Here is a 25,324-nt window from a genome sequence, read left to right on the forward strand (position 1 = left end):
ATCCACACAGTCAAAGGCTTTGGCATAGTCAATAAAGCAGAAATAGATGTTTTTCTGGAATTCTCTTGCTTTTTCGATGATCCAGAGGATGTTGGCAATTTGATCTCTGGTTCCTCTGCCTTTTCTAAAACCAGCTTGAACAACTGGAAGTTCATGGTTTACGTATTGCTGAAGCCTGGCTTGGAGAATTTTGAGCATTATTTTTCTAGGGTGTGAGATGAGTGCAATTGTGCGGTAGTTTGAGCATTCGTTGGCATTGTCTTTCTTTGGGATTGGAATAAAAACTGACCTTTTCCAGTCCTGTGGCCACTGCTGAGTTTTCCAAATTTGCTGGCATATTGAGTGCAGCACTTTCACAGCATCATCTTCCAGGATTTGGAATAGCTCAACTGGAATTCCATCATGTCCACTAGCTTTGTTCATAGTGATGCTTTCTAAGGCCCACTTGACTTCACATTCCAGGATGTCTGGCTCTAGGTCAGTGATCACACCATCATGATTATCTGGGTCTTGAAGATCTTTTTTGTACAGTTCTTCTTTGTATTCTTGCCACCTCTACTTAATATCTTCTGCTTCTGTTAGGTCCCTACCATTTCTGTCCTTTATTGAGCCCATCTTTGCATGAAATGTTCCCTTGGTATCTCTGATTTTCTTCAAGAGATCTCTAGTCTTTCCCATTCTGTTGTTTTCCTCTATTTCTTTGCCTCGATCACTGAGGAAGGCTTTCTTATCTCTTCTTGCTATTCTTTGGATCTCTGCATTCAGATGCTTATATCTTTTCTTTTCTCCTTTGCTTTTCGCTTCTCTTTTTTTCACAGCTATTTGTAAGGCCTCCCCAGACAGCCATTTTGCTTTTTTGCATTTCTTTTCCATGGGGATGGTCTCTGTTAGCCTCTGGCTTATCTTGATGTTTTGAGAACTTCATCTTCTACTTGTCAAGGACGTCCAGGGCTCTCTGCTTTTGAACTCTGTGATGCTTGGGGCAGAGTGAGCAGAAGCTCACTGCTAGGCATGCATCCTTGTGCCTGCTTCTGACTCTGGTTTCACGACTCCCCAGTGGGGTCCTGGGAGGGCGTGGAGGCCTGGCTGTCGTTAGAGATGTGACTCCTGGGATCCTGAGTGTCTGCAGCTCAGCGCTGACCCAGAGGAGGATGGGTGAACCCTGGGGCCCCAGCAGACTCTGGGGGCACTCTGGTGGTAGTGGCCTGGTTTGACTGCACTGTGGTCAGAGATGATGTCCCCCAGAGATCGGAGGGACCTCCCTACCCCCCCAGAGGGGCCTTCCCTCAGTCACCCCTGAGGAAAAAACCCTACTGACCTCCTTTCACTGCAGCAGGCTGGACATCAATGGACATGGTGAATGATTTGATCCAGATGTTAAAGGAACATCAGACGAATTCTTGGAATCCTTTAGATACTCTTTTTATAAAGCAATTACATTTAAAAAAACAACTGACTTTCTGGGTTGAAAGAACTAGATTCTCAGGAAGCTGCAAAATGAGCCCAGAGTCCCTTGTACCATTCCCCCAGGCTCCCATCTGGCTCCCTGTCGCCAGTGGTGACAGCATCTGTGATGGCAGGACACTGACATCGGGTGTATTCAGCTTCACAGCCCTTGCACGCACTTGTGCCCATGAGCCTCTGTGTGTATGTGTGGGTGTGTGTGTGGGTGGGTGTGGGTGTGGGTGGGTGTGGGTGTGGGTGTGGGTGGATCGGTGGGTGACTTTACATCATCTTACCCCGGGGTAGCCCTCCCATAACCAGGGTCGGGTGCAGTCCCGCCCCATGCCCCCAGGAGGCCCCCGCGTGCAGTTCGCACCTGCGGTTTGTAAGGATTCCACGTGCTTTCTGAGACCCTGGCTGTGAACTTGGCTGTGTTGACAGTCCGTGGCTGACTTAGCCACGCACTCGGTGCCCTGGGCCCGGCATTGACACGACGCCTTTTCTCTCTCCACCAGGCGGACGGCCTACGCCTACAACCCCGAGCCTCAGATGTACGCCCCCAGCAGCGCCGCCTCCTACTTTGAGGCCCCAGGCGGCGCCCAGGTGACCGTGGCAGGCTCCTCCCCGCCCGCAGTCCCCTCCCACAGCATGGTGGGCATCACCATGGACGTCGGGGGCAGCCCCATCGTCTCCAGCGCAGGAGCCTACCTTATCCACGGGGGGATGGACGGCACCAGGCACACCCTGGCCCACACGTCCCGCTCGTCGCCGGCTACGGTATGTACATCCCGGGCTCTGGAGGGGGCAGGTTAAACCCCCAACAGCAGCAGGATGGTGAGTAGAAGGTAGCTGGGACCACGGGCGTTGGGCCCCACCAGCCTAAGACAGGTGCCCCCTCTGTGAACCTGGAGTCCTCGGTAAAGACAGAGAGTGGATAGCCAGGCAGCTGCTGGGAGCGCTGTTGCGTGCTGGCGGACGCTACTGCTGCTGGTGTTCCACCATGACCACGGTCATCATCGTCAGCCTCTAGGAGGTGGAGATCGGCACTTCCCTGCGGAACTGGGCTGAACCAAAGCAGAGCTATATGGGCACCCCTTGCCTCTGCCCCAAACCGTGGCTCATCTGCTTTGGAAATATATCTGCTTTGAAAACCCTATGTCCCATACTTACTCTAATTTTTAAAATTAGCACAGAATAGAGTGAACCGCTTGGGTGCATAGAGAGACAAGTTCTGATGCACACACAGACTCGGGTGCCTGTCCCTACCTCAGAATACAGCACGGTGGCGTTGCCCCCAGAACTCCCTGGGTATTTCTTGGTAGTGACACCCTCCTCTCACCCACGAGCCCTATCACGCGTGGGTCTGTCCTCCATCACCGCAGTTTGTTTTGGTCAGGGGGATCACCCCCAAGATCCCCTGTGTGGCCAGCTTCTTTCCCCCAGCGTGGATCCTGGAGATCCCATCCAGTTGTCGTGTGAGTCACTGGCTCCTTCCTGTTCCTCAGTCGTCTTCCTTTACCCAAAAGTTCATTCATCCTTTCACCAGCCGAGGGCCGCCTGGGTTTTTCCAGTTTTTCATGATATTGAATAAAACAGCTAGAAGTACACACATGTGTAGACACATGTTTTGCTTTCTCTGGGGTTAATCAATGCCTACAAGTGGGATTGCTTGCTCCTATGGTAAGTACATGTTTAACTTTATCCAAAACCACCCATGTTTTCCTGCGCAGTGTGAGTTCCTCCCCCAGCCAAGTGTGAGCTCCTCTCGTCCACCTTGTCGCCAGCCTCTTCCGTTCTCAGGTGTCGTCAGCATCTTTGGTTTTAGCCATTTTCATCAGTGTTGTAATTTGCATTTTCGTAATCGCTAGTGATGGTGAGAACCCATTCATGGGCTTTGCCTCTCATATATATATATTCTCTGGGGATGTGTCAGTTGAAGTTTATTGTTATTATTTTAACTGTGTTGTCTGTGTTCTTACTGTTAATTTTGAGAATTGTTTGTATATTCTGGATTCAAGTCCCCTGCCAGATTTGTGATATGCAAATATTCTTTACCAGTCTTTAAAGTGTTTTCTATTCTCTTACAAGTTCTATATAAATTTTAGATCAGTTTATCTATATTTACAAAAAATTCCTAGTGAGATTTTGATTAAATAGCCTTAAAGCTCTATATCAGTTTGGAGAGAATTGACATCTTTAAGTATCTTTTGGGTTTGGAGCTATTGTAAGTGGTATTGATTTTTAATTTCCAACTCTTCATTGCTAATGTATGAAAATATAGTTGATTTCTGGCTCTTGACTTTGCCTCCTGAGACTTTACCAAACTCACTTTTTAGTTCTCAGAGTTTTTTGTGGTCTGCAAATAGAAACAGTTTTATTTCCCCCTTTCCAATCTGGATGACTTTTATTTCTTTTTCTTGCCTTACTGCACTGGCTAGAACATCCTGTGCATGCTAATTCACTTCAGTCATGTCTGACTCTTTGCGATCCTATGGGCTGTAGCCCACCAGGCTCCTCTGTCCATGGGATTCTCCAGGCAAGAATACTGGAGTGGGTTGCCGTGCCCTCCTCCGGGGATCTTCCCGACCCAGGTATTGAACCCATGTCTCTTATGTCTCCTGCATTGGCAGGTGGATTCTTTACCACTATCGCCATCTGGGAAGCCCAGGACATCTTGTACGATGTTACATATGAGTAGTGAGAGTGGATATCCCTCAGGGAAAAGCTTCAGTCTTTCATCCCTAAGTGATGTTACCTGTAGGGTTTTCACAATGCTCTTTTTCAGATTGAGGAAGTTTCCTTCTATTTCCAGTTTTCTGAGAGTCTTTATCATAATTGGATGTTGAGTTTTGTCAAATGCTTTCTTGTGAGTTTTGTCAAATGCTTTCTTTTCATCGATACGATCATGTGCTTTTTCTTCTTTAGACTATTGAAATGATGGGTCAATTAAAAAATACCTTCCTGTTTTTGTGGAGGCCTAATTTTCAATAGAAGGGGATGCTCTAACCTCATCCCTGTTCTCTCGATCCTGATGTGTTTCAGGGTCACAGCGATATCAGAGGCCCCCCAAGTCTTGCTGGCCTCTCCTTTCTATGTCCAGAGTGTGGGCGCCGCCTGCCCCGCCATCCTGGGGCACCACCAGCCTGTGCCTCCCCACCTGCTCCCTAGAGACAGGCTGTGGGCACCGCCCACCTCGCCATCCCGGGGCACCAGCAACCTGTGCCTCCCCACCTGCCCCCTGCAGGGCCCTCAGCACACCCTCAGGGGACTGGCTGGCAGACCTGAGCATGGAGCTGCTGTCAGTCGGGAGTGTTCCTCACAGACACGATGCCTCCACATCAGCAAACTGCATCGACTCATACTAGTGAATAAACTAGGGTCACAGGTCACAGACCAACTGCAATCATAGTCATGATGTTCTCTGTGGTCCACACCACCTCACCACAAACAAAGGCAGCTCAGACCCTGGGCTGCCCAGTCACTGTGGTCTGATATCTGGGGTTCAAGTTTTTTAACTGATTGGAAATCCACCTACCCTGCTCTTCCAGGACCGATTTTATTTTCTTGAGCTCCAAAATCACTGCGAGCAGTGACTATAGCCATGAAATTAAAAGATTCTTGCTCCTTGGAAGGAAAACTGTGACAAACCTAGACAGTGTATTAAAAAGCATTACTTTGCCAACAAAGGTCAGTCTAGTCAAAGCTACAGTTTTCCCAGTAGTCATGTATGGATGTGAGAGTTGGACCATAAAGAAAGCTGAGCACTGAAGAATTGATGCTTTTGAATTGTGGTGCCAGAGAAGACTCTCGAGAGTCCCTTGCTGCAAGGAGATCAAACCAGTCAATCCTAAAGGAAATCAACCCTGAATATTCATTGGAAGGACTGATGCTGAAGCTGAGGCTCCAATCCTTTGGCCACGTGGTTCAAAGAGTCAGCTCATTGGAAAAGACCCTGATTGAGAGCAGGAGAAAGATTTTTCTTCAGGGAAAGATTGAGGGCAGGAGGGGAAAGGGGCAACAGAGGATGAAATGGTTGGATGACATCATCAACTCAATGGACATCAGTTCGAGCAAACTCGGAGAGACAGTGAAGGACAGAGAAGCCTGGCAGGCTGCAGTCCATGGGGTCACAAAAAGAGCTGGACACAACTTAGCGACTGAACAACAACAATATGTAGAATCTAAAATATGTTACAAATGAATTTATTTACAAAACAGATTCACAGACACAGAAAACAAAGTTATGGTTACCAAAGGGGAAAGTGGGTAGGGGAGGGATAAATTAGGAGTCTGGGATTCAGTTCAGTTCAGTTCAGTCGCTCAGTCGTGTCTGACTCTTTGTGACCTCATGAATCACAGCATGCCAGGCCTCCCTGTCCATCACCAACTCCCGGAGTTCACTCAGACTCACGTCCATCGAGTCAGTGATGCCATCCAGCCATCTCATCCTGTCGTCCCCTCTCAGCATCAGAATCTTTTCCAATGAGTCAACTCTTCGCATGAAGTGGCCAAAGTACTAGAGTTTCAGCTTTAGCATCATTCCTTCCAAAGATTAGCAGATATAAACTACTATACACAAAATAGATAAACAACAATGTCCTACTGTACAGCACAGGGAACTATATTCAATATCCTTTGATAAACCCGAATGGAAAAGAATATGAAAAAGAATATATATATTTTAGTTGCGGTATCTGGGGCCTTGGGATGACAGATTCAAGCTCTGCAGTGTGCAGGCTACAGCAGACGTCTCTGAGACGTGCCACTAGAAATCGAGGAGTTTCTTGTCTGAGTCATCAGAGACTCAGCTCCTGCTTTCAGGACCCCAGCAAACATCCTGGCTCTGACCACCTGCACTCGTGGGTATAGAGGAGCCAAATCTCACATCCTCTGTCCAGCTCTCCGAGAAGACCGTCACATGGTCACTGCAAGTAGATGTGTCTGTAAGGGACTAGCTTCCGTCTACGCTCAGTAAGACTGATGGAGAGCCTGTCCATGCCTCCTTGTGTCTGGCCTGGCTTCCCACGCGGGCCTCTCCATTCTCATGGCACCCTTCCTGGTGGCCCACGGGGCTGGTGCACCATCCACGTGGCCTCACAGCTCACAATGGATCATCAGCTGCAAAACAGCTCTTATCTGTAGCCTGTGTTTTCAGGGAAGATCAGGATATCTTGACGGCAAGCTCACATGCCTACTGGGCTTTTGCTAGAGGCTACCTTGCCCCCTGGACAGACCTTTGTCCAAATACCACAGGAAACATTTTGCCAGCAAAAGCACATCCATTTTTTCTCTAAAATATTCGTCATCAGACTTCCCTGGCAGTCCAGCAGTTAAGACTCAGTGCTTCCACTGCAAGTGAAGTGGGTTCAATCCCTGGTCAAGGAACTAAGGTCGTGCAACCAACCAAAACAATACATGAATGAATAAATAAGTAATTCATCATCACTTTTTATCTGTTTAGGAGACTTTTTTAGAGAAATTTTAGGTTTATAGAAAAATTGAGCCTCAGTTCAGTTCAGTCGCTCAGTCGTATCCAACTCTTTGTGACCCCATGGAATGCAGCAGCCCAGGCTTCCCTGTCCATCACCAACTCCTAGACCCTACTCAAACTCACGTCCATTGTGTTGGTGATACCATCCAACAGTCTCATCCTCTGTCGTCCCCTTCTCTTCCCGCCTTCAATCTTTCCAAGTATCAAGGTCTTTTCCAATGAGTCGGTTCTTAGCATCAGGTGGCCAAAGTATGAGAGTTTCAGCTTCAGCATCAGTCTTTCCAAAGAATATTCAGGACTGATTTCCTTTAGGATGAACTGGTTGGATCTCCTTGCTGTCCAAGGGACTCTCAAGAGTCTTCTCCAACACCATGGTTCAAAAGCATCAATTCTTTGGTGCTCAGCTTTCTTTACAGTCCAACTCTCACGTCCATACATAACTACTGGAAAAACTATAGCTTTGACTAGATGGACCTTTGTTGGCAAAGTAATGTCTCTGCTTTTTAACATGCTATCTAGGTTGGTCATAGCTTTTCTTCCAAGGAGCAAGTGTCTTAATTTCATGGCTGCAGTCACCATCTTCAGTGATTTTAGAGCCCCCCCAAAATAAAATCTCTCACTGTTTCAATTGTTTCTGCATCTATTTGCTATGAAGTGATGGGACCAGAGGCCATGATCTTAGTTTTCTTAATGTTGAGTTTTAAGCCAACTTTTTCATTCTCTTCTTTCACTTTCATCAAGAGGCTCTTTAGTTCCTCTTCACTTTCTGCCATAAGGCTAGTGTCATCTGCGTATCTGAGGTTATTGATATTTCTCCCAGCAATCTTGATTCTGGCTTGTGCTTCATCCAGCCCAGCATTTCTCATGATGTACTCTGCATATAAGTTAAATAAGCAGGGTGACAATATACAGCCTTGACGTACTCCTTTCCCAATTTGGAACCAGTCTGTTGTTCCATGTCCAGTTCTAACTGTTGCTTCTTGACCTGCAACAGGAGGCAGGTCAGATGGTCTGGTATTCCCATCTCTTTAAGAATTTTACACAGTTTGTTGTGATCCATACAGTCAAAGGCTTTGGCGTAATCAACAAAGCAAAAGTAGATGTTTTTCTGGAACTCTCTTGCTTTTTCAATGATCCAGCAGATGTTGACAATTTGATCTCTGGTTCCTCTACCTTTTCTAAATCCAGCTTGAGTATCTTGAAGTTCAGGGTTCACGTACTGTTGAAGCCTGGCTTGGAGAATTTTGAGCATTACTTTGCTAGCAAAATGGTTGTCTGAGGAAGCCTTACAAATAGCTGTGAAAAGAAGAGAAGCTAAAGGCAACGGAGAAAAGGAAAGATATACCCATTTGAGTGCAGATTTCCAGAGAATAGCAAGGAAAGATAAGAAAGCCTTCCTCAGTGATCAATGCAAAGAAACAGAGAAAAACAACAGAATGGGAAAGACTAGAGATCTCTTCAAGAAAATCAGAGATACTAAGGGAACATTTCGTGCAAAGATGAGCATCATAAAGAACAGAAATGGTATGGACCTAACAGAAACAGAAGATATTAAGAGGTGGCAAGAATACACAGAGGAACTACACAAAAAAGATCTTCATGACCCAGATAACCACGATGGTGTGGTCACTCACCTAGAGCCAGACATCCTGGAATGAGAATCAAGTGGGCCTTAAGAAGCAGCACTATGAACAAAGCTAGTGGAGGTGATGGAATTCCAGCTGAGCTATTTCAAATCCTTAAAAAAGATGCTGTGAAAGTGCTGCACTCAATATGCCAGCAAATCTGGAAAACTCAGCAGTGACCACAGGACTAGAAAAGGTCAGTTTTCATTCCAATCCCAAAGAAAGGCAATGCCAAAGAATGTTCAAACTACCGCAGAATTGCACTCATCTCACACACTAGCAAAGTAATGCTCAAAATTGAACCTAAACCAGAGAATTCCCATAATTCCCCACCCCATGGACCCAAGAGTTCTCCTTATTATTAACATCTTACCTAAGCTTGGTGCATTTGTTACAGCCACTGAGCCAGTAGTGACACCTTATTGTTATTAACTAAAGCCCCTGGCTGACGTTAGGGCTCCTTCTTTGTGTTGTACGTTCCATGGGTTTTGACAAACATCTAACGATGTCATCACTTTTGAATTTGGTTTTGCACATTTCTTTGCAAAGCGGGTAGCAGTGTCCCTTTGAAAGATCTACCTGAAATTTTTGTCTCTGTTCTGCTTTAAGTGACAAAATTAAAGAGTGCTACTGGAAACTGGAACTTATTCTAAAAAGTCTCAGTTAATTTTCCAGAGAAGTCATCATCCTGTTTAGAGTGACACAAACCCACTCATCATGTCAAGGGATACATGGGTCACCACTCAATAAAAGCCTCTTTTTAATTTCCTTCATCTTTTCCTTGTGTTCTTGTTTTCTTTCATGGCTTCGTATGCAAATACCCACAGTGTGTGACCCCTGATTGGCTCCTGGTCCACAGATGGGACTTCTGATTGGTTAATGGTGTTGAGTGGGGGCTGGTTTCCAGGTCTTGGGGAGGTCATTGGGTCAATGAGGTCAATGACCATTTGGGGAGGCTGGCTGAAGGGCCTATAGGAAAGCTTTGTGCTCTTTTTGTACCTTTTTGTAAGTCTGGAGTTATTTCCAAACTAAACATCTTTTTTTTTTAAAGTTTAATCGATGAATTAAGAAGTAGAACTATAATATTTTAAGTTCTAGGAACTACAAGAAGAGCTAAACATGTTTGTTATCCTTTAAAAATGACTACTTAGACTTCCCTGGGGGTCCAGTGGCTAAGACTCTGCACTCCCAATGCAGGGGGTCTGGGTTCCATCTCTGGTCAGGGAACTGAGATCCCACATGCCACAAGGCACGGCTAGATCCAGGCTTGAGATACAAGTTTGCTTTGATACTGGTCATTGCTGGCCCTTTGCAGGGGTGATCTTGGTCTGTCAAGTCATTTTAATGAGATTACTGTGTTATGGATGGAATGACCATTTGGGCGGACGCTAATGAACTCAAAGGAGAAGTAACTTTCACCCTCTCTTAGAAGACATGAATCTAGTCCTTATGTCAGGCAAAATCTTCCCAGGATTAAACAGGAAATGAATTTTTAAATTTTCTTTAAAATTTTTAAAATGCTAGACTAAATTTCAATATACGTGTGCGTGTATGCTCAGGTGCTCAGTCATGTTTGACTCTGCCACCCCATGGATTGTAGCCATCCGGGCTCCTCTGTCCATGGGATTCTGCAGGCAAGCATACTGGAGTGGCTTGCCATTTCCTTCTCCAGGGATCTTCCTGGCCTGGGGATCGAGCCTGCGTCTCCTGCATTGGCAGGTGGATTCTTTACCACTGAGCCACCTGGGTGATACTTGGAGAGGGGGACAACAGAGGGTGAGATGGTTGGATGGCATCACCGACTCGATGGACATGGGTTTGGGTGAACTCCGGGAGTTGGTGATGGACAGGGAGGCATGCCGTGCTGCGGTTCATGGGGTACAAAGAGTTGGACATGACTAAGCGACTGAACTGAACTGAACTGAAAACTTATCTGCGCTCTGGTATTACTTAAGTTCTTGAGACACTGTATCTTTGATCATAAGTCCTTAAGCATTGTCTCCCCACCTTTCTCCAGAGCCCCTAAAGCATAATATGTGTGTACCCTTTTCCGCAGCGTTCTGCTAATAATTCTCGCAGTGGAAGCCAGTGAGATTAAATTGCCAAGGAAAAGGAATAAGGGCTGCACTGCGCCCAATCAAAGATAAAGATGGAGGACTTCCCTGGTGGTCCAGTGGCTTACACTTTGCCTTCCAATGTGGGGGTGCAGGTTCAACCCCTGGTTGGGGAGCTAAGAGTCCACATGCCTTTCGGCCAAAAAGACAAAGCATGAAACAGAAGCAATATTGTAGCAAATTCAATAAAGACTTTAAAAAAACAAAAAGGTCCACATCAAAAAAAATAATCTTAAAAGAAATAAAGATGAAACTCCTGGTAAGTCAAGAAATATGTATGTGTGTATATATATATGTATAACATGTATACATATGTTATATATGTATATTATATATACATACATAATATTATATACACATACATAATATTATATACACATACATAATATACATATAATATATATGTATAACATATATAATATATATATGTATAACACGCATCCATGTTATACATAATACCAAGATGTAAAGGAATCCTCAAAAAGTTCAGAAAACAGAAATGATTTTAGGGAAAGCTGCCTAGTCGGATACGACTGAGGGACTTCACTTTCACTTTTCACTTTCATGCATTGGAGAAGGAAATGGCAACCCACTCCAGTGTTCTTGCCTGGAGAATCCCAGGGACGGGGGAGCCTGGTGGGCTGCCGTCTATGGGGTCACACAGAGTCGGACACGACTGAAGCGACTTAGCAGCAGCAGCTGCCTAGCCCTGGGGTGGGAATGGGCCACCTCTACATCCATCCTTGGCTCTTCCTTACATGTTGGACATGTGCAGGTACCACTTTGATAAAAAAAATTTTAATAATAAGAATTAAACTCCAGTGGAGTATAAAATTAATTTCCACTTTAAACACTAATTTTTCCAGCCCCTGAGAGGACTGAGCAAGCCTTTTGTACTTGTGCAGTGAGAATCCCTGGGTCAGGTCTGTAAGCAAGCCTCCCTTCCCACTCACCCCCCCACCCTCCCCCACTAACCCCTGCACCCCGACTCCCCGCCCCGACTTCAAGTTCCAGTGTGAGAGGCTCCTTTTCCAAGGATGCTGGCTGGTTGGGCGCTGCTGGGAGGCGGCGCCGCAGCGCCCTCTGCTGGATGCACTGCGCTGTGCCTTCTGTCCTAACTCCAGGTCACCAACCTCTCCATCGGAACTTGAGGAACTAGGGATGTTTTCCTGAACTTCACGACCTTCAGAAGTGTCCCCGATGTCTTAATTTTAAAATGCAGTGAACACCTTGGGAGGTTCCACTGTGAGTCAAGTTAATTTAATGTATAATATCAGTGGGCTTGTTCAGACCCTGTTTACTAGCTAGGGGGGTTTGAGGATGGCCTTACACAGCAAATGTTCATTTGTATTCTTTTCCACAATACTCAGAACTCCACGCCTTTTGGCAGTCAGTCTTACATATGTCTGGCACCCTCTCAGGTACTCCATGGGATCTAAATTGTTTTCAATGGGCTTCCCTGATGCTCCAGTGGTTAAGAATCCACCTGCCAATGCAGGGGACACAGATTCGATCCCTGATCTGGGAAGATCCCACATGCCTGTGTGCCACAACTACTTACTGAGCCTGTACTCTAGAGCCCACAAGTCGAAACTGCTGAAGCCCGTGCACCTTAGAGCCTGTGCTCTGCAATAAGAGAAGCCACTGCAGTGAGAAGCCCTGGAACCACAGCTAGCAAGTAGCTCTGCTGGCTCACTCAGTAATGAACCTGACTTCAGTGCAGGAGACCTGCGTTCAGTCCCCAGGTTGGGAAGATCTCCTGGAGTAGCACATGGCAACCCACTCCAGCATTCTTGCCTGGAGAATCCCCATGGACAGAGGAGCCTGGCAGGCTGCAGTCTATGAATGCATGAAGTGCTATTTTTCCTTGAAAGGATGACAGATAAATTATGATTATTCAGACCTGGAGATCTGGCCCGCATTTTCTCAAAAATGAACAGCTGTGAGCCTGACACATCCAGGGAAACAACTGACAGATTTTATTGCCAATATATTCTACAAAAAAAAAATTTAATTTTGGAAAACTGGTATCTTGCTGAAATGACTGGATGTTTTCGATATTGTATGATGAAATGTGTCAGTATTTGGAAGATCTGCAAACTTGGTGAACCAATATTTTCCAAGTGACCGGTGCACAGTGTTACAAAACCAGGCATGTGAGTAAAAAGATTCATTCAAATTGCAAGTGAGACTAAAGTTTTTTTAATTATATAGTTTTCATTGAGGTAAATTTCACAGAACATAAAAATGCACCATTTTAATTATGTAAAAGGGTACAAACCAGTGGCATTTGGTACATTTTCACAATGTTGTGTAACCATTACCCTATCGAGTTCCAGAACATTCTCATCACCCTGTACCAGTTAGGAGTCACCCTCCCCCCCACCCCATTCCTTCCCCCTCCAGCCCCCGGCAACTAAACTGATCTGCCTTCTGTCTCCATGGATTCACCTGTTCTGGACAAATGAACGCCTCCCAGTGAACCCCTCCCACTAGAACCCCTCCCACGTGGCCTTTTGTGTCTGGCCTCTTGCACTGAGCATCATATTTTCAAGGCTCAGCCACATTGTAACATGTGTCAGTGCTTCACTCCTCTGGGGTGTGAATAATATTCTCTTGTACGTGTGGACCATCTCTTGTTTATCCATTCATCCGTGACTGACCTTTGCATTTTTCTGCTTTCTTGTCATTATGAATAACACTACTATGGGCAAGTTTTTGTTAGAACACCTGTTTTCAATTACCTTGGGTCTAGTGGCATTGCTGGGTCATGTGGCTTAACCGACTTTATGTTTAACAAATGTCTACCACAGTGGCTGAACCATTTTGCATTCCCACCAGCAATGGACAAGGGTTCCCAATTCCTCCCCATCCTTGCCAACACTTGTCATTAATATTTTTCTTATTTCTTTTACTAACCAACCTCGTGGGTATAAAGTGGTACCTCATTGTGGTTTGGTTTGTATTTCCCTAATGACTAATGAGGTTGAGCATCTTTTTAATGTGCTTATTGGAGACATATCTATTCTAGACTTTTGCCCATTTTCTAATCAGGTCATTTTGTCATTTTGGTTTTGAGTTGTGAGAGTTCTTTATAATATTCTGGATATAGGCCCTGATTAGAGATATGATTTGCAAATATGTTCCTCCATTCCGTGGGTTGTCTTTTCACTGTCTTGATAGTGTTCTTCAATGTACAAAAGTTTTTAATTTTGATGAAATCCAATTTATCTTTTAAACATTTTTTACCTTTTTTTAAATTTTACTTTTGGTGTCGTTTCTAAGAATCAATTCCCAAATCCAAGGTCATGGAAATAACCTTATTTTACATGATTACTTCAGGTTTTCCTCTAGGGGTTTTGCTGTTTTAGCTCTTACATGCAGTTCTTTGGCCCATTTTGAATTGATTTTGGTATATGCTGTGAGGCGAGGTCCCTCTTCATTCCTTTGCACGAGGCTGTCTATTTATCCCACCACCATTTGTTGAAAAGTGTCTTCTTTCTCCACTGACTGGTCTGAACACCCTTGTTGAAAGTCAGTTGACCCCGGATGCATGGGTTTCTTTCTGGACTCTCAATCCCATCCCACTGTTCTCTGTGTCTGTCCTATGCTGGTCCTGCACTGCTTTGGTTACTGACTTTGTAATCAGTTTTGAAATGAGGACTTGTGAGTCTTCCAACTTGGTACTTCTTTTTCAAGATTGTTTTGATACTTGGGGTCCCCTGCAATGCCATATGAATTTTAAGATCAGCTTATCAATTTGAGAAGGCACCTGGAAGCTGTGTAGAGAATTTTGATAGAGATTGCATTGCGCCTATAGATCAGTTAGGAGAGTATTATCCTCTTAATAGTAAGTCTTCCAGTCCATGAACATAGGCTGTCTTTGTTTGTTCTGATCATCTTTAAGTTCTTGAAATGTTTCATGGCTTTTTCAGTGTACAATTATTTCACCTCCTTGGTGAAACATATTTTATTCTAGGTATTTTATTCTCTTTGATACTGTTTCAAATAGGACTGTTTTCCTCATTTCATTTTCATATCATTCATTGTTCAAAATAATTGATTTTTGTATATGCATCTTGTATCTTGCAACTCTGGTGCTTATAGTTTTTTTTGTGGATCCTTCAGAATTTTCCATATTTAAGATCATGCTATCTGAAAATGGAGGTAGTTTTGCTTCTTCCTCTTCCATGTGGATGCCTTTTATTTCCTATTTATTTCCTATTTCCTTTTACTCCTATGGCCCTGGCTAGAACTTCCAGTACAATGTCAAATAGCAGTGGTGAGAATGGACATTCTCAGCCATGGTCAGAAGTGGCGGTGGGTGAAGCAGAAGCCCCTCGTTCCTGAACACGGCTCCAGGAACTGGTCCACCCGTACCTTCTGAATGCGCTGGGCTTTACAGAAGCATCTCTGTGGTCTTTGCCTCCCCTGGGTCCTGAAGGGTCATTTCTTCCAGCAGAGCTCACATTTGCATTTTCCATGAAAGAGTTGGGCTCAGGGGCTTCCCTGGTGGTCCAGTGATTAACAGTCTACCTTGCAAGGCAGGGGACACCGGTTCAATCCCTGGTCCAGGAAGATCCCATATGCCTCGCGGCAACTAAGCCTGTATACCACAATTAGAGAGTAGCCCCTGCTCTCCGTAACTAGAGAAAGCCTGCACACAGTGACAAAGACCCAGTGCAACAAAAATTAAAATTAAAATAAATTAAAAAAAAAAAAGAGTTGGGCTCAGATGTGATGGTTGCCACACATGACCAGGTGTCTCTTCCTTTGCAGAGACCTGCTGTGGCCCCTCAGCCCTCACCTCTGAGGCCTGAGATTCTATCTCAGAAGCCCTCTCCCAGGAAGGGCCCCCTTGTAAACTGCACATGACTGCCCGCCACTCAGTCCCATCTCTGTGGCCCCAGGAACCTGTGCCCCGCAATGGCAGGGCTGGGGTCGTGGCCTCTTGGTGTTCTCCCAAAGCCTGCAGCCAGGAGACCCTGGGCATTGCAACATGACAGGCTGACCTGGAAACCAGCGCCACAATCTGTCCCCACCATCAGTGGTCCTCTGAGTCTCCCAGCGCACGTGACGGGTGTGGGGAGCAGCAGCGTCAGAATTATGCTGACTTCGCTTAAACTTGAACTTACACAGCCACTAAGTCTTCCTGTTGTGCATGCTCACATCCAGACTTGTTAAAACTTGGCTGCCCATGTAGACCGGCCCGTATAGACGGGAGGACCCCACCTGCTGCTGGTGTCTGACGGGCTTTGGGTGCCTTTGCATGTGATGAAGTAACACTCCGGGCCAAGGCTTCACTACCCCCTCACAATCCATCCCTCACCTAACCCACCCCCTGCCTGTGTCCAGCCTGGTTTCTATTCCATAGGCACGCGGATCTTTGTTTGGATATTAATACAAACAAATCTTGGCTGATGCTAACTATCTGATTTCCTTTTTTTTTTTCCATTTTCTTTTGTTTCTGCGCACATTTTCTTTAGCTTGAAATGGCGATTGAAAACCTCCAAAAAAGCGAAGGGATCACCTCTCACAAAAGCGGTTTACTCAACAGCCATGTAAGTGTGCGTCGACCTGCTGGTCTGCCCTGCTCTGCCTGTCAACTACATAGGCATTTTAAAATCAAACAGGGCGTTTCCTGGTGGCCATGACCACAGGTTCAATCCCTGATCCCAGAACTGAGATCTGGCAAGCTGTGCAGTGAGACCAAAAAAAGAAAACAATGAGTTGACACCTTTAAAGTGCCAAAAAGGGGAAGGGGGGAAGCCAACCTAGAATTCAGCAAAAATATCCTTCTACAGCTAAAGGAAATCAAGATGAACTCTTCCTTTGTGAGAGGAGAATAACAGCGCCTCCCTCCTGGTGGGACAGGGATTAAACTGCTTAGTGTACCTAATACCTAACATCCTGCCCACCTGGCCTGGCAGAGGATAGCATTGTAATAAATTCATACTCAAACAAGCACCACCAAAAAATGACACCGGATTTTATGGGGGCTGCCATAAAGGTTCTTGGCTAATTCTGTGATTAGCTCTTAAAAAAAAAAAAAAAAACTGGTAATTTGAAGGACTTCCCTGGCCGTCCAGTGGCTAAGGCTCCCAATGCGTCATGGGTTCAGTCCCTGGTCAGGGAAATAGATCTGACACAGTGTGGCCAAAAAAAAAAAAAAGAATTTGAGAAAGGGCAAATCAACTAAATCCTACTGATTTTAGCTGCCTAAGCCCCTTCTCTGATGGGAACACTGTCATCACAGGTTTCAGGCCAGGATAGCAAAAGTGGCCTTGCCTCCTACTGGTTTTTCGGGGCAGGATGGGGGCAGGAAGGGCTGACAGCGCAGAGGCTCAGCTTCCAGGGACAGTTGAGGACGGAAAGCACCATTCTTCCCCAAACTCCTCCCTGTTCCCTTTACCTAAACTCTGAATTCAGCTTTAACATAACTGGAAATTGGTTCAGCATTCTGAAGAAGGGACAGGTGGCAGCAGTCAGAACGTGCTTTTGGCATCTTTTCTCTGGCACTTGGCTTGGGATTGGACGTTCCTTGGAGAATTAAAACATCAAAGAGAAGAAATCCCCATTAGTCAAACCCAACTCCAAATGTGACCCCAGGAAGACTTTTATACTGGCTGAAGTTCAAAGTGAACTGTTCGGGCCGGCGGGGGTGGGAGGGTGGGTTTGTGGAGCGGCAGGGCACAGGCGTGGCCAGCGACTGCAGCCCCCAAGCTGAACCTCAGAGGAAAAGCAACCTTAGACTCCAAGCAGAGCGAGTAGAAAGTCGTCAGGACACATTCTCCGCTCTGGGATCAGGGCTCTTCAGCTCTCGAGCCGACAGCGCAGCAGCGGCACCTCCTGCGAGGCCCAGAGCTCAGAGAGGCACGAGGAAGGAAGGGTGTGCGTGGCCCGGGCGGGGGCGTGGCCGCGGGAAATCTACAATGTCTACGCGAAACGCAGGCGCAGTTGTCTTTGGCCGCAGGGCTGCCTCTGACTTTCTGACACTTCTCCTCTGGAAGGTGGGCTTTCCTTGGCTGCTTCCCCCAAACTAGCATCCATTCCTGAGTTTAAACTCCGAGCAGGAAGAACCTCTCTGAGTCCGTTTGCTCCCTGCTGGCTTGTTGAGTCGTTTTCTTCCATCGGGAGCTTGAGAAGTAGGATCTGGGGCTTGGTAACTCAAAGAGGAGAGGAATAAGGTCTCTGGAAAGAGTGACCCTCGTGCGCTAACTGGTGGAAAACCTCCAGGAGGTTGTCTGGGCCGGGAGAACGAGGAGAGAGCTGGGGTGTGGCCTGGCGACCGGCGGCTGTGTGTCCTGCAGAGAGAGCCCTTCGTGGTCCTCCCCGACCATGCTCACTGGAGACAGTTGACATGGGCGCCACCGACCGCAGTCCCCATACCCAGGCAGACGAGCCTGGTGCGGGGCAGCGAGATGCCCGGACCCTGGGAAGGCTGGCCTGTGCTTTCTAGACCCATTCTGATGTCAGGGTCACTTGAGCTCCCCAGGCTGCCCTGGGGGCTCGGACAAGGTGGGGTGTGGGTTGAAGGGAACTTCTGGCCTGGTGTGGGAGCCCCTGAGAGAGAAAGTGGGCCCCAAGGCATCTCTGAAACGGAGGAGTGGTAATTTGGTGGCAGGAAACGAAGAACAGCTGTTTTGGAGGAAGGAGGCTCTGGGGATGGAGACACCGTAGCCGGCTAGGGTGTCTGCGGCCCCTGGGTGCATCCACACTAGCCAGGCACACACCACCCCCCAGGGCTGCCCCTCTGCTGTCCCCCGATCTGTCTGGAGAAGGCCCCCGTCGTGGGTCCCTGCAGAAGTGACCTTGGCCTACTGCATAATCTACCATTCCTCCCCTGGGAGAAGGACCTGCTTTTAGATGAATCATTCAGATTATATGACTTTGTTTTTTAACTCAAGAAACGCATATCTTAAAAAATGATTTAGCCTTCAGTAGTGGCACCGTGTGGAGAAGGCAGTGGCACCCCACTCCAGTACTCTTGCCTGGAAAATCCCACGGACAGAGGGGCCTGGTGGGCTGCAGTTCTTGGGGTCGCTAGGAGTTGGACACGACTGAGCGACTTCACTTTCACTTTTCACTTTCATGCATTGGAGAAGGAACTGGCAACCCACTCCAGTGTTCTTGCCTGGAGAATCCCAGGGACGGGGGAGCCTGGTGGGCTGCCGTCTATGGGATCGCAGAGTCGGACACGACTGAAGCGACTTAGCAGCAGCAGCAGTAGCACCATGACAGAGCCATGCCCTGCAATCTGGGGTGGGGCTGGGCTGGAACTGGCAGCTCTGGGGGCTGGTCCTCTGCCCAGAAGCTGCTACAGATCATGTGACAAATGCTTCCAGTGGTGATCGAGGTTGGACTGCTGTGTTTTGGAGTCTCTGAAACCCCCTCGCTGCTCCCCTCAGCTGCATCCTCAAGTGTCCAAGGTGCCTTCCTGCCTGGAGGAGCAGCACCACGCAGGTATTAAGGGCTGGACCCCAAACCCCACCCCAAGCCCACAACTCCCTCGCCTCCTGCCATCTTCCCAGCTCACCTAGGACATCGAGGTCCTGCTGGGGGCTCTACCTTGCCTCCCCCTCCAGCTGCAGCCACACCCAGTGCTCCAGGAGTGCATGTTCAGAACCACCCAGAGTCAGACTGCTCCTCCCACCCCTCCCACTATGGCCACAGCCTCTCACCCCACCCCCAGCCCCCAAATCTCCCTGAGACTGTAGCAGCCACCTGCTAGCCAGCTCTTGCTCAGCTTTCAGGCCCTTCTCATGGCAGCTGCCAGAGTGGTCCTGCTAAAAACCTGGATCAGGCCCCTCCCTTCCTATGCGCACAGACCTCCAGGGCTCCCACCTCCTTGGAGTAAAAACCCGAGGCCTCCCCGTGGCCCAGAAGGCCCTGCACGACCTGCCCCATCCCCTTCCTGCCCTCCCTTTCTCCCTCTCTCCCCCTTACTCACTCTGCTTCAGCCACATGGACCTCCCTACTGTTCCTCCAACACACCAGGCACAGTCGTGCCCCAGGGCCTTTGCATATGCTGTACCCTCTGCGTGGGACACCTTCCCTCAACTCACTCCCTCAGCTCCTCCCCACTGCCCCATCCCTGGAGCTCCCAGCTCCCTCTCCTGGATTTTCCTCATAACAGCACCGGCTCTCATTCTGGGCATTTTACTTATTTTTTGTGGGTCAGTCCTCCAGCAAGAATGAGCAGTGGATAGATGGACAGATGCAAAGCTGAATTATATGAACAGAGTGAGGGTGGCTCAGGAGCCACAGTCAGGAGCATTTGCTCCCAAGAATGGAAAAAATACCCTGAAGGACAGAGGCGTTGGGTGGGTGGGCAAGTCTGATCATCGAGCCCCCGCCCCCTATTTATAGGTTAGGAGCACATGTGTTCAGGGGTCCTGTGCCACCAGGGAGCCCAGAGCCAGCGGGAGTGTTGGGTTCTGTGGCTTCCCTCATTAAAAAAGGGATTTGACTGTATCATCAAGAGTGCAATCCAGACAGATCACAAGTGTGGCTAAAAATGTACTCTTTCCTGGAAAAGATTCTCTTTATTTTATTTGCTACTGACATAGAAATCATGCCAATATCGGCAGAGAAAATGGCACAGAATCACCCAGAACCAAAAGGTGATCCTGTCACCCTCTCACTATGCTTGCGTGAAGGTGCTGGGACCCCAGCAGTGGGTTTGCCATGGGTGAGGCAGAGCTGTGTAGGGAGGAAACTGGGCCTCCTGGTCGTGTAGTGTCGCTGACGAGTGATGCTCAGCGGGTGGGGATGACGCCAGGTCGCGGCATCCGGCAGTGCGCCTGCATAGACCCCGGTGCTTGCTCAGGCGGCACATGAGGCTCTGCCTTCACAGAGCCTGTAGACCGTCCCCCAACCTGAGCACAAATCTTGGCCATTTGTCTTCCTCTCTCTCTCTCTCTCTCTCTCTCTCTCTCTCTCTCTCTCTCTCTGGGTTGTGAGTACAGGAACATCGGTGATGTTCCCTTACCTTGGGCGCCGTGCTGACGGACCGTTGAGCTCGCCTTCATCCGTCTTTCTCTTGGCATCAGATGATCTCTGTCCCCATGGGTTTAGGAAACGTTTGGTGTGCAGGACCTGGGGGGCTTTCATTGATGATGAAGACAGACCCTAAGGTCTCCATCTCGTTCAGGTTTTTATAAATTAAGACAGGGAACCTGAAAGTCTGGCTAGAAATGGAGGGAATAAACAAATGAGTAAACAGAAGCTACTGATTAATGAGTGTGCCCAGGACTCTTGACCCCGAATTGGTGACAGTAGCCGTGAGTCTCCCGGTCATGTTCGGGGTGGGCCAGCATGTGACGTGTGATGGTCCCGGTGGGTCCACGTCAGCATCAGGCATGTCTTCTCCATCCAGCTGCAGTGGCTCCTGGATAATTACGAGACCGCGGAGGGTGTGAGTCTCCCCAGAAGTTCACTCTACAACCACTACCTGCGGCACTGTCAGGAGCACAAGCTGGACCCGGTGAACGCTGCCTCCTTTGGGAAGCTAATCCGCTCCGTGTTCATGGGTCTGCGGACGCGGCGGCTGGGCACCAGGTGGGTCCCTGGGGGAGGCTGGCAGCCCCTGACCTGCCTGCCCACCCCCTGCCCTTATCCAGACACCCAGCTTTCAGAGAGTGCGAGGCACCCTCCTCTCCACGCCTCCTGATGTCCACAGCTCCAGGTGCCCCTGGACTTGGTCCGAATGGGCAGCAGCCAGACCACCCCCAGTGGGGAGGGGCAGTGGTCACTCATCTCCTAGGGACAGGACACAGGCTTCCCCTCAGCTCTCTCTCTTTATTTGAAATTTTTCATGGTAACCAACTTTTTAAACAGCAGCCTCCAGGTTGTCTAGCAGAGTGGGATTCACCGTGTCTTGATGCTTTTTGCTGAGCCTGGACTGGCCCACTGAGGGCTGCCCTTGGGTGAGAGCAGCCAGGGACTGTCATGAGCAGGAAACTTACCCCACAAGAGCAATCAGGTCCTCCTGCTAGAAAAAGACAGCCATGCTATGCTCAGAGCAGGGGCTTGGCCCATGTGTGAGGCCACCCTGCATGGCCGTGGCCTCTGGCCTGCCAGGTTAGGTAAAGGAGCATGCATGTGGGTATCAGGGTTCACCTGCACCCTCTGTGAAACTGGCATCCTGGGGAGTTCTCTGCCACCTTGGGATCCTTGACAGAGGAGATTCTTACAAACTATGAATGGATGGGGGAGGAGGGGCAGCTGGGCCCTGGTTTCAGGGGCATGACCACCACTGCCCTGGGCCTTTCCAGAAGGCTTCCGGGCCCTCCACCTTCCCAGGGTCCTGGATGCTGCCTCAAGACTGGGGCTCAGTCCCTGCTCTCCACCTCTCAGCACTGGTTCCACTCACACTTCCTGTGGGAGGGGCCCAGACTCCACCTACTTGCCCATGTTTCCAGCTCAGGAGACGTGGCAGCAGGGGAAGCAGGGTGTCTGCAAGGCCGCGTGTCTGTTCTCCCTTCCTAGGAGTCCCTTCTGACCTGTCTTCTTAAAGAAATCGTTCAAAACCCTTTGATCATCATTTCCCCCATAATAAACTAAGGTAGAATCTCCCAGAGAGCAAAGTCTACAGAATTTCCTGAACTTCTCTGACCACGGACCGGTCTGTGAACACTCCCCACACGGTCCAGGGAACATGGGCCCCGAGAGCCCAGGGAGGCGACCGGGACAGAGCCCCAGTCTCGCAGTTCAGGACCCCAGCAAAGAGAGCTGACCCAGACGTTCGGTTCCCAGGGGCAACTCCAAGTACCATTACTACGGGATCCGCCTGAAGCCAGACTCGCCCCTGAACCGGCTGCAGGAGGACACGCAGTACATGGCCATGCGGCAGCAGCCGGTGCATCAGAAGCCCAGGTGGGTGAGCTGCCTCAGGCCAGCTGAGGACCAGCCGGCCAGCCTGCGAGTTTTCACTGGGGGGGAATGGAGGGAGGGGGTTTCTGGGCCATTGACCACATCCTGGAGGTGGATGAAGGTCAGCCTTTCACTTCCACTCGGCATGGAGTGAGGCCAGCAGGACACCTCCGATGCCGGGCCTCTGTTATGGTCGGTGAACCCACACAGATCTATCTTTGTCACGCTGGGTCCACAGCTGACGTTAGGGTTCACTCTTTGTGCGTACATTCTGTGAGTTTGGACAGAGCTGTAATGACATGTATCCACCATCATAGGACCATACAGAATAGTTTCACTGCCCCGAAGACTCGCCCCGCTCCTCCTGTTGCACTCCTCCCCGTCCGCCTCTAGTAAGCGCTGCTCTTTGTTTTACTTGCTCCCATTTTTGCCTTTTGCATAGTGCCGTAGAGTTAGAATCACAATCTTGCATTTTTCCTCCCTGTCTACAAAGAAAGAAAGAACATTGAACACAGCCCCAGAAGCAGGAAAAAGAGGCTTGTGCACTGAAGCCGTTGCTTCTTCCTGACCTTTGGGTCTGATGGCTGGAAAGGCCTGGTCATTTTCGGGAATGTTCTCTGTGCGTCACACACCTACTCGCCTTTTAAAGCAGGAATCAGCACAGTTTTTCTGTAAAGGGACAGAGAGCACATACCCCCGGCTTTGCAGGCAGACGCTGTCTATGGGGTGTCTTCAGCTCTGCCTGTGTAGCACGAAAGTCATTACACACCAGGCGTGAAGGCACAGGTGTGGCCAGGTGGGAGTCAAACTATATTTCAAAGCAGGTGGCAGAAATGGCCCTCTCACCACCCTAGTTGGAGATACCTGGTTCAGGGCCCCACTGGAATGTCACCTCCCTGGCCCCTTCCAGTCACCCCTCTGCCCCGCTGTGTCCCAAGCCCCTTTCCAGAGTCTACTCAGCTCCAGGGCAGGGGTGCACCCCACTCACCTCCACTTGGCACCTTCGTGCCTTCATTGAGCTGCATGGCTGACACCCCATTTTAGCTGCTTAAGGGGTCCCGGTGACTCCAAACTACATGGCCAATTACAGGAATTGGAGGTTACAGGAGGGAGTCTGCAGTGTTCTCTGAAACCAGCAGTTCCTCCTCTTCCTGGTTTTCCCCAGAAAAGGGGTCCAGCTTCCTTTGTGGGGCTCAGGCCCCTGAGAGCTCCTGGAGGATTTCGGTGCATGTTTCATGGCGACAGGCTTGTGCCATTGGCAGGGGGAGCCCATCTCCCAGTCAGGAGGGCCATGCACATCTGAGCCACGTCCTCCCACCTCCCAGCGAGCCTGGCCCCATGTCCCACAAGAAAAGGAACTCCTCCTTCAAGCTGGATCCCCCTTGTCCATCTGGGCTCCAGACAGGTACCCCAGGAAGCCCGTCTCTGTTAGTTGCTCAGTTTGCTGCCTAGACAGGCTGTCCACTGCTTTCTGGCTGAGGGCAAAACAAAGTCTCAGAATTTGCTTTGAGACCATATAATAGACGTTTGGGAGCCTATGTAAAGAAGTTCACTGTCTTCTAAGAGAGGATTATTAGAATATATACACATAAAAGCAACAGATGATGGACGAACTAATGTGGTCCAATCACATGGTGGAGTATTATGCAGCCCTAAAAGGGAGGGGATTCTGAGCTCTGATACAGCATTGGTGAACCCTGAGGACATGACCTTCAGGAAGAGAAGCCAGACACAGAAGGACAAACACTGTCTTTTCCACCCGCAGGAGGTCCCTAGAGTCAGATCCACAGAGACAGGCAGTAGACAGGGCCAGAGGCTGGGGGAGGGGATGGGGAGTGAGTGTTTAAATGAGACAGAGTTTCAGTCTGAGGAAATGAGAAAGTTCTGGAGATGGATAGTGGGGATGGTTGCCCAACAGTGTGAATGGACTTAATGCTGCTGAGCTGTGCACTTGAAAGTGGTCCCAATGGTAAATTTTGTGTGTTCTATTTGACCACAAGTTTTTAAAAATTACACACCCTCCCAAAACCAAATCCTGTCCAGTCCTCCAGCCCCTTCTGGGGAGTGCCATTAGAGCCTCATGGTGGCTCACGTGTTCCCTGCCAGGTACCGGCCAGCCCAGAAGACGGACAGCCTTGGGGAGAGTGGCTCGCATAGCAGCCTGCACAGCACGCCCGAGCAGGCTATGGCTGCCCAGAGCCAGCACCACCAGCAGTACATCGGTGAGACACACCCCCAACCCCTGCCTCCACCCCCACCCCCCCCCCCACCCTGGCACAGGGCCCGGAGCCACTCAGCACCTCTGGGGTGGGTTTCAGCACCAGCAGCATCTAAAGGGCTACTTCAGACAGCTTTCTTTACTGCCACCTTTTCAAATTCGAGTAGACCTTCTTTGTGGAATTACTGAGGTTTTTGAATTATCAGCATGTGCCTCCCATATTAATGGATATTAATCCCTCCAAAATGGAGTAAAGTGACCATCAGAAAAAAATAAATAAAATGAAATGCCCATCGGAAAGAAGACTAGATGTACTTTGAGTCTGACCCCTCTGAGCCTGGCCCCTCCTGGGGGCCCCGACACAGGGCAGCCTGGCCCTCTTCCCTGGGAGGGTCCCTCCCCAGCCCAAACAGTCACTACTCCGGAGCAACAAGAAAGCGTCTTGACTCAGCCCACTTCCCAGGGCAGCCGCAGGAGGTGCACACACACGGGGTGCTCTGTGCACTTCAGTGTATGTTTGAGCCCCAACAGAACCCTCCGGAGTGAGGGCCCCCTGGAG

General features: G+C 48.9%; 1 protein-coding gene across 5 annotated transcripts in view; it reads left to right on the forward strand.

Moving 5' to 3' along the window:
• The window catches only part of RFX2 (regulatory factor X2), a 92,664-nt gene that overhangs the window by 55,272 nt on the left and 12,068 nt on the right, over positions 1 to 25,324 (forward strand). For 4 of the 5 annotated variants that reach the window (XM_070373841.1, XM_070373842.1, XM_070373844.1 and 1 more), the window contains 5 exons: positions 1,959 to 2,220; positions 16,160 to 16,234; positions 21,052 to 21,233; positions 22,431 to 22,550; positions 24,654 to 24,769. In XM_070373841.1, the coding sequence (XP_070229942.1) occupies positions 1,959 to 2,220; positions 16,160 to 16,234; positions 21,052 to 21,233; positions 22,431 to 22,550; positions 24,654 to 24,769 (755 nt within the window). The remainder of the gene's footprint in view (positions 1 to 1,958; positions 2,221 to 16,159; positions 16,235 to 21,051; positions 21,234 to 22,430; positions 22,551 to 24,653; positions 24,770 to 25,324) is intronic. The other variant, XM_070373843.1, reaches the window with a different exon arrangement.

Source organism: Bos mutus, chromosome 7, assembly GCF_027580195.1.
Source record: "Bos mutus isolate GX-2022 chromosome 7, NWIPB_WYAK_1.1, whole genome shotgun sequence".
Taxonomy (NCBI): domain Eukaryota; kingdom Metazoa; phylum Chordata; class Mammalia; order Artiodactyla; family Bovidae; genus Bos; species Bos mutus.